Source organism: Pocillopora verrucosa, chromosome 10, assembly GCF_036669915.1.
Source record: "Pocillopora verrucosa isolate sample1 chromosome 10, ASM3666991v2, whole genome shotgun sequence".
Classification (NCBI taxonomy): Eukaryota; Metazoa; Cnidaria; class Anthozoa; order Scleractinia; family Pocilloporidae; genus Pocillopora; species Pocillopora verrucosa.
The window spans coordinates 12031930-12040995 of record NC_089321.1 but is presented as its reverse complement, the minus strand read 5'-3'; the positions used below and the strand labels follow the sequence as shown (position 1 = coordinate 12040995).

At 39.6% G+C, this 9066-nt stretch overlaps 2 protein-coding genes across 3 annotated transcripts; both read left to right on the top strand.

The window, feature by feature from the left end:
• The first annotated feature begins 346 nt into the window (after window positions 1–346).
• Window positions 347–6931, top strand: LOC131776195 (actin nucleation-promoting factor WASL-like). Of its 2 annotated transcripts, none has more exons than XM_059092363.2 (11): window positions 347–527; window positions 618–758; window positions 857–943; window positions 1419–1518; window positions 2086–2190; window positions 2358–2541; window positions 3742–3784; window positions 4160–4328; window positions 4782–5251; window positions 5595–5715; window positions 6016–6931. In XM_059092363.2, exons 1-11 carry the CDS (start codon window positions 429–431, stop codon window positions 6072–6074), a joined length of 1578 nt encoding a protein of 525 aa, XP_058948346.2. In that variant the 5' UTR covers window positions 347–428; the 3' UTR covers window positions 6075–6931. The 2 variants fall into 2 exon arrangements, with proteins under 2 accessions (XP_058948346.2, XP_058948345.2); XM_059092362.2 differs by having other exon boundaries at window positions 4773–5251.
• Window positions 6932–7147: 216 nt separating this feature from the next.
• On the top strand, window positions 7148–8819 carry LOC131776199 (chloride intracellular channel protein 3). The gene is made up of 2 exons (XM_059092368.2): window positions 7148–7267; window positions 7374–8819. Exons 1-2 carry the CDS (start codon window positions 7244–7246, stop codon window positions 8055–8057), a joined length of 708 nt encoding a protein of 235 aa, XP_058948351.1. The 5' UTR covers window positions 7148–7243; the 3' UTR covers window positions 8058–8819.
• Window positions 8820–9066: the final 247 nt, after the last annotated feature.

The window sequence follows — 9066 nt, the reverse complement described above, 5'->3', positions numbered from 1 at the left end:
CTGTGATGGGGTTGGTGCCACATTGTAACATTCCTTCCGAGGGGGACGCTCAACAGGGTCCTCTCTCTTTACCCTTAGTGCCCTAACATCAGTAAGCATATTCTCCATACTGTTCACCGTACATTTCCTAAAAAGCTGTCGAGGTGATCAATTCCTTTATTCTTGTGACCTTAATGTTTGATTCAAGGGTGATATGCCCAGGAGAAATTAGTTGCCAATCACTCTTAGGGGTTGAAGTGTTAAACCTTGAGAGAGGAAAAGAGAGGACCCTGGGAACAAGGTTAAAGCCTTCCTTAGCCTCGTAGCCTCGCTTTTGTGTATATGCATGACGTCACCCGGAAACTGCATAGTATTCTGAAAGCAGGCTTATTTTCAAACGTAGGTATTTTGGTGCTGCTGCTACTCAGAAACTGAAAGCTTACCAAAAGATGTCAGGACCAAAGAGTGAAGGCGTTAACAGACCATCTTCACTGCTTAAACAGTATGAAAATGACGAAATTTTTAGTATGCTTGGTCGCCGTTGTGTGGTAAGTTGAAAAGAATCAGCTCCAAGAGTGGCGTTGGAGCAAGTTCGAGCCTCGTTCTTTTTCCTTATTTTTATCATGACTCTTTTACAGACTCTAGCGACATCCGTAGCCCAGCTATATATTGCACCGCCTGAAAACCGTAGAGTATGGAAGAAGAAAGTTACAGGAGTAATTTGTTTTGTGAAAGACAACGGGAAGAGATCATACTTTCTTCGAATGTACAGTCTTGTGGTAAGCTCAGAACGTGTCACTTCACAACTGCACTCTAGAAAGACATCATATTGGCCAATCTATGTGTTGATTTTAATTCTACCTTCATCGTATTGTAGACAAAGTCGTTAGAATGGGAACAGGAGTTGTACAACCAGTTCAAATATACTCGTTCTCAGCCTTATTTCCACGCTTTCGCCGCTGATGTAAGTAGAAGTAATTTAGAATTTCATTTGTCTAATCTACTTTGTTTTCAATGTTACAATTTTAGTATTTTACCGATTATAACGTTACTATCTATCTGTGGGCAGTTAAACAAAATTAACTGGGATTAAATGAGCAATTGCCTTTGTTGTGAGATTTAAGAGAGTTTAGCTTATGTAATAAATTTCTCTATGTTATTAACTGATGACTAAGTGCTATTTTTGAAATACGTGCTATGATTGGTCAATATAGCAACCCTTGTTCCACAATAGAGGATATTTGTCCCTTCCTGAGTTGAATGTCTTTGCTGTTGTTGAGCAGAAATCATTGGATAGATCTTCATTTGGACTTGCTGCTAATATAATAATGCAAATCAAAGTAGAGAAGAAGATTAGCCCTATCAGTTCACATATATGATTTTCATATATCCACAGTCTTTTATTAATCTGTTTGTGATGTGGCCACTCTGTGTTGTAGAAATACAATGCTGGTCTAAATTTTGCAAATGCTGAAGAGGCCCAGAACTTTATCAATGTGATTGAAAAGAAGCTGAAGGAGAAGGAACAGAGACGCGTAGGTGAGAGAAAGATTAGATTAGGTCAACATGTACATGCATTTATACAGTCACATGGCTGAATACACCATGAACTGATAGTCAGAGCCGTATTGTTGGGAAGTGATTGAAATGAGCAGTTATGTTTTGGTCACTACTAGGAGTGTGCACATGAAATAGTGTCCAGTGAGAAAAGCTGATACATCGATGCTAATTTTTAATGATTAATCCTTTAATTCATAAGAGTGACTAGTATCTAATTTCTCCTTAGAATATCACCCCTGAATCAAACATTAAGGTCCTGAGAATAAATAAAATCATCACCAACTTAAGAGGCTCTTGATTGTCAAACAAATTCTCCTTGTCAGCACCTCAGGAAACATAAAGAGAACAGTATGGAGAATATACATATTAATGTTAGGGTGTAAAGGGTTGATTATGTTTCAAACATAATTGATTGCTGTTTATTGCTGTCTATTAAAAAATTCTTCATCACATTAATGTGGCTTTTTTTTTGACATTTTATGATCAGCAACACTTTTTAACAACCATTTTACAGAAGCAAATGAATCTCTTTTGTGTGATTTGTAGAAAGAAAAAAAGAGAATGCCTCAAGGCATGGCAAGCAGCCTGCTCCGCCCCCTGCAGTAGGGGGCAATGTGGACATTGGAAAGAGGAGTTCTTTACAGGCCAATGGTAAGAGTATGTGTAAAAAAATTGGTTGACTGTTGAAATCACCTTCATTTGCTTTTGGTTTTGCATGTACAACACTGAATAGATGTATGCTCTTTAAATCATTATTTGTTGTTGTAGATCTCCATCTCTGCTAATACAATTCGTTTTGGTATCTTTTTTGTACAAAGATAACTTTAGCAATATGAGTCATTCACAATCACAGACAAGTCTTTCCTCCGTGGATGGTGGTCCTGCTCTGTCTCGGAAAAAGAGCAAAGACAGAAAAGACAGCAAAAGTAATGCATCAAACAACAAGAAAAACACCAAGAAAAGGATTACCAAAGATGACATTGGAAAACCAGAGAACTTCCAGTGAGCTGATCTTTGAATTGTTAATTTCCCTTTTAACCTTTTAACTCCCATAAGTGACCAAGACAGAATTTCTCCTTACAATGTCAATGCAATATCAGGCAGACAAGTGATGAGAATAAAGAAAAATATCAATTAGGGAATTATTAGTTGATCCAATACCAAATTCTCCAAACTAACATCATAAGAACTATATGATGGACAGTAAGGAGAATTACTAATGAGATCTTGGGAGTTAAAGGGTTAGCTTCCAGAAGTGATTACCATCTAACTTCTCTCTACAATATTCATACATTATCCAGCAAACAGGTAATGAGAATACTCAAATACACCAAATAGAAGCGGTCATCTTGATCTAACACCAAATTCTTGTAACTGATTTAAAAGGAAGTATGTAGTAGCTGGAGGGGAGAATTGACTATCAGATCTGGGAGGTAAAAGGTTAAGAATGGAGGCTCTTCTTTAGGACAACCTTTATTCAGGGCACACAAGCATAACCCTTTGACCCTTATGATGACTAATATCTAATTTCTCCTTACAATATCACACCTAAATAACACATTAAGGTCATGAGAATAAAGGAAATGATCACCAATTGAGAAGCTCTTGATTTTTAAAGAAATTCTTCTTGTCAGCACCAAAAGAAATGTGTAGAGAAGAGTTTTAAGAAAATGGATACTGAAGTTGGGATGCAGACACTTAAGTCCCCCAGAAATATTCATGTAACATTTCAATTCGCCTCTGTTTAGGAGTAGTGTACATGTAATCTTGTATGCAAATCAATGGTCATTATCAGTGTTGTTTTTTCTTCAGGTTTCTTTTTGCAGAACCAATTCAGCTGTATTTCCATGAATAAGCACCCACACTCTATAAAGGGTCGTCCCCCAGATAAACACCCACCATCAATGTCATAATGTCAGACAAGTGCCCCTCTTAAATAAGTGCCCCCCCTCTCCTCTCCCTTCTCTCTCAATTTCTTAATTAGTAGGGATTTAAGGAAAACCCTGTTTTTACTGCCACTTTATTTATAACCTCTTAAGCTTCAACTACAGCAGCATTAGCACAGAAGAATGATGAGCACCCCCCTTGCTTTAGCATCCTTTTTCCAATAAGTGTCCCTCCTTTTAGGCAATATTTTAAATCAGCACCTAGTGCTTATTTGAGGAAATACAGTGATAAGAATTTTTTTAAATTTCACTACAGGCACATTGGACATATTGGCTGGGATCCACAAGGTGGATTTGATGTAAGAAAACGGTTTTAATGTCTTTAAAGGGGGAACTTAAAACTTGACTACCAATGAGGGAGGAGGTGGGGTGGATATCAAGTGAGTTTTCTTATGACACAACCAAAATCCTTCAACACCCCCTCCATGGTAAATATTGACCAGTCCCTAAGATAACAAAATCTTCATTAAAATTTTTCATTCAACAGTAGACTATGAGTTCAAGATTTCTTTTGGATGAAGCAAGAAGCTTGATTGTTGCAATTGTCAATGACGTAGACCACAACTTTGTGGGTGACTAGTTGCCATGGAGATGTTAATCAAAAAGAAACTTTCAGAGCTGAATGCCTAAATTTCTTTGAAACATTCTGGTGATCAGTTTTTTGTCTTTGTTAGGTTGATAGATTGGATGATAAATGGAAAGAGCTGTTTTCTCTAGTTGGTGTTACTGCTGAACAAATGCAGAAAAAGGAAACGATGGACTTCATCTATGATTTTGTCGAAAAGAGAGGAGGAATTGACAATGTTAGACGTGAAATAGAGAAGGAAAAAGCTACGGAACCACGTAAGCAATCAATATTCCTCTTTTTTTCAAGCTGATGGATTGACATGAACTGTTTAAATTGGAAAAATGTTCAAAATACCAGTGAGTTTTTTTAATCTATGAATTAATTTGCAATTTGTTAACAGGCTAGCTCAGTTTAGCTTTAAAGCTGGTTTAAATGGGGGCCTGTATAAACATTAACAAGGCCAGATCACAACACAGAGAGCTAAATTCCCCACTCTTTGCCAGAAGAGAAGATGCAGGAGAAAGGGCCTACGGTTTTTTGTCCTTATCTGAGAGGACTAGAATGTTTAACCATTTGCAGATGTCATAGCCAAGGCAGCAAGTTCTTCTCATACATATGTTGGCACTTAAGGGGGACATTATATATATATTTTTTCTAAGTAGGGACATAAATCACAAGGCCTTTATTACGATTTTAACACGTTAAATATTATGTCCTAGCTCCACCAGCTCCACCAGCACCATCCAGAGGACAGTCAAGAGGACCCCCACCACCCCCTCCCCCCTCACGTGGAGCCCCACCACCACCCCCAGCAAGAATAGGAAATGCCCCACCACCACCCCCTCCATCCCGTGGTGGGCCTCCACCACCCCCTCCCTCACGTGGAGGCTTACCACCACCACCCCCTCTTTCCAGGGCACCACTTCCTCCTGCAGGGGTACCTCCGCCTCCTGCCCCACCTCCTCCTCCACCAATGGGTGGTGCACCTCCTCCACCTCCACCAATGGGAAGAGGTGGCCCTCCGCCTCCTCCTCCCCCCATAGCTAGCGGTGGTGGCCCGGGTCGTGGAGCTCTTCTTGATCAGATTTGTCAAGGAACCTCCCTGAAGAAGGTAGCAGCCGAGGAGAGAAGACCAAGCAGTTCAGATGGTCGAAGTGGATTGCTGAGTGAGATCAGGAGTGGCAAGCAGTTGAAGAAGGTGGGGTTAACTCGTGCGTGACCTCCAGATAACTCTACTTTTCCGCAAGGAACCCAAAAAATTCAATGACTTGCTCATAATTGAATTAATCTCTTTTACTACTTAAACGCGCTTTTGCTATGATGCAGGAATTTAATAAGTTCCAGTTGAGTGATTGCGTGTCAATATCACATATTTACTCTCTCCTGTGAGCATTTTTTCTGTTACACGCATTGGCGTGTAGTAACACGCAGAGTGCGTGTACTATGCGTGGGAATTGCACGCGCGTGAAGTGCGTGTGCTGCAATACGCACGAGTAGTACAATATATCAGACTGATTGCGTGCTAATTTCCATTTTGTTAGGTATCAGAGACAGATGGACCACCAAAAAATTTGAAGTCTCCATCCGGAGGTGGAGGGGGTGGAATCTTAGGGGCCCTCCAATTGGCACTGGAGCAAAGAGAAAAAGCCATCCACTCTTCAGGTACACCAAGTGATGGACATGTAACTTCTCCTTATAATATCCAAACATTGTCCAGCCAACACGTAATGAGAATACTCTAACTTATCAAGCTACAGTTGTTATCTTGATCCAACACCAAATTCTTGTAATTAGTTTACAAGGAAATGTGTAGCAGCTAGAGGGGAGAATTAATAATCAGATCTTGGGAGTTAAAGGGTTCAAGCTAAACCGGCGGAAATCCAAGCTGTCGGTAATGGCCGTTGTGCACACCGCGAGGTCTTTCTTTGATAGTAGTTAATTATTTGATTCATTTGTTTGCAGAGAGTGAAAGCGAAAGTGCATCTGAGTTTGAAGACGACGAGGACGAGTGGATGGACTAGGGACTAGCACAGGCCACAGTATATGAAGTGCTAATTACGCATATTAAAGCGGGAAGACACTTGACTTTCGAATATATAAGCGTAACAATTTACTCTTTGTATCTTATAAGTAGATGAATGATTTCTAGTGTAGTGTTTGATCTCTGGTATCAATTGTGATTGGAGAAGATGGGCTCATTTCTTACATGCGTTGTGGGGGGTGCGGACGGGAGGGAAGAGGGGCGAGGGCGGACACGTGCACTTTTTGTGATGTGTTTTTTCTCCCTCGTGCGTGTGTCGCCTGATCAGTTCTGTCGCCTCGCCTACAGAAGTTTAGGACCGATAAACGGCAAGTTGAACTTTAGTTGTCTATTTTTCTGCTATCTGTGTATAAATGTGAAAATGATGGAATTTTTTGTGAGAAAGAAATGTTCCAGTTTTCTGTTGATTCCTTGAACGCAATAAGAGGTAACTTTTTCCCAAGAGTTTGTAAACCTGTCGTAGCTTCCTTTAAGGCTTTCTCCCAGTTCTTCACGGTCAATCGATTCTGGTGACTTAACCAAGGAGAATGGGATGGAGAAAGTTCACTTTTTGAGAAGTAGGAGAGGGGATAACCGTGGCGAAAGTTTTGGGCTTAGGTACAAGGAAATCTGATGAGGAATGATCCGAGGGCGTATCAATAATGATATCGTATGGAAATGATGTGCAATTTTGAACGAAATCGTGATGAGGCTAGGGGAACTGGATGAGGTGAATTTTGTAACAATTGTGAAATGCTAAGATTGTGTGTCGCCGTTGAGACATGTTCAGGAACAGAAGACACACTTTAATGTATTCACCATTTAGGTTAAACAATAAAACGTGATGGAAAGATGAAAGTTTTGTCAACTTTTCTGATTATTTTGTTGAAAATCCTGAGGAGAATTTAGATTCCGGTCTTTGGTACAAATTGCCTGTCGTCAGGCAAGCATGCGCGGCTGTGCTTGTGCTCAGTTCTCCGCACCCTATTTTGGCGAGAAGAAATCTGGAAATGAGAAAAAATGCGAGGCGATCTGGAGCACAAACTACATTTTGTTTATTAATAAGGTGTGACAGTTGTCTCGTAGCTGTCGGGTAAATTACAGCTCGAACGGAAACTTGCGTCCTTTCGGTTTGATTTTGTTCAGCTGAGGCGGAAGATAATCGTAGCTATGTCGGTGACGGTGTTTGTGAAGGTGAGTTGCCAACGTTACAGCTATGGGGTCGCACTTCTGGAATTGAGAATTAATTCATTCCGTGAAAGCGGTGTTAATTTCACAAAATGTTGTGTTTTGGGTTTAGGGATCTAACGACCATTTTAAAGTTCACAAAGAGCTAGGAGATTGCCCTTCCAGTCAACGAATTGTGATGATATTGCGACTGAAAGGTGTTCCGTTCCATCAAGAATTCGTCGATCTGACGAAAAAAGATACGAAAAAGTGGGATGAATTTGTGCGAAGAACCCAGGGAAGATTAAAACCACCTGTGCTTATCCATGGAGATTTGGAACCGATTGAAGACGCCGACGCGATCGTGGGATATTTGGAGGAAACCTTTCCAGAGCCTGATTTGAAGAGTTTGAAAGCGCAAGCCAACATCGCCGGCCGCGATTTGTATTCAAAGTTCGCTTTATTCATGCGGAACAGCATCCCAGACAACGATGCTAAACTGCGCGCCGCGCTCGTAAGGGAACTTAAAAAGTTGAATGAGTTTTTAGACAAGGAGAGCCCAGGTGCTTACCTGGACGGAGACAAATTAAAGTTGCCAGACTGCAATTTATTGCCTAAACTTATGCACATCAAGGTGGCTGGAGAGCTGAAGGGGTTTACGATTCCGGAAGAATTTGAAGCCATTTCGACTTATCTGAGAGAGACACACAGACAGAAAGCATTCAAGGAAACATTCACCGAACCGGTAAAGCACGACATAAAACAGGGTTGGCTCAAAAAGATGGGAAATTCTATGGGTACTAACTCGCATAGATAAACCTTACCGGAACCTTTTTTAAATTATATTAACGCTGAATACTGAGACAACACGCTGAAGCCGTAAATGTTATTACTTAAAAATCCGAAAGGTGTTCTCTTAAATAACAAAAGAAAGAAGGGGTCGTTTGAAACAGAGTAAAATGTTTGAAGCTCGCTGTAAGCGATACTTCGTTAAGTCACACTTAACGTGTTATTAAAATGATAGACCAACATTTGAATATTAACAAGTTTCTCTTGTTTTTAATGACTTTTTTCGCACAAATAGAAAACGCTGTACTAAAGGCGGAACATTTTTGCAAAATTTTCACACAAAATAATTTTTTCTACACCATCCGAAACCAACCAGATCGGTTTTCAAAGCTGACAACGGTAAATTATTCATTCTTTCAACATCAACACCAGGGGTCGAACCGATCTTCTGAAAATAATATTAGTATTGCTTATTTTTTTCTTTCATTTTAAAGCAAAACACAACCGCTTCACTTACACAGTAAACTTTTTCAACTTGAAAGAACAAAATATATGAATAAACTGCATGCATTACTAATTACTCCACGGAAAAACTAGGCGTTTCGAAACAATAGAAATAAGTTATGCTAATAAAAGTGTGCGGTTTGGTTTTCGTAATTTGCATGCGGTGGAAGCAAGATCATGATTTGAGGTTTTTTGCGCGTTCTTGATCTCTAATAGATATAAATAATTTTAAGTTTTCGCTTCAAGTTATATTCAAATCTTCAAATAAAGTATTATCTTGCTGTTTTTTCAAATCTCATATTAAATGCTTCTTTGTTTTAGCTGTATTTACTTTTAATACAAGCCAAGGTCTTTTATACAAATCCATATAAGGACAGATAGACTGTCTAGAATATTTACTTGAAGGATACAAATTTCTTTATTTTTATTCAGTGCGTTAACAAAATAGAGACTTGAGAAGTTAGGAGCGAACTCACGAATGGCGAAATATCTTTCGAAAATTTGTTTAACTTTCGGATTGAGTGCGAATGATA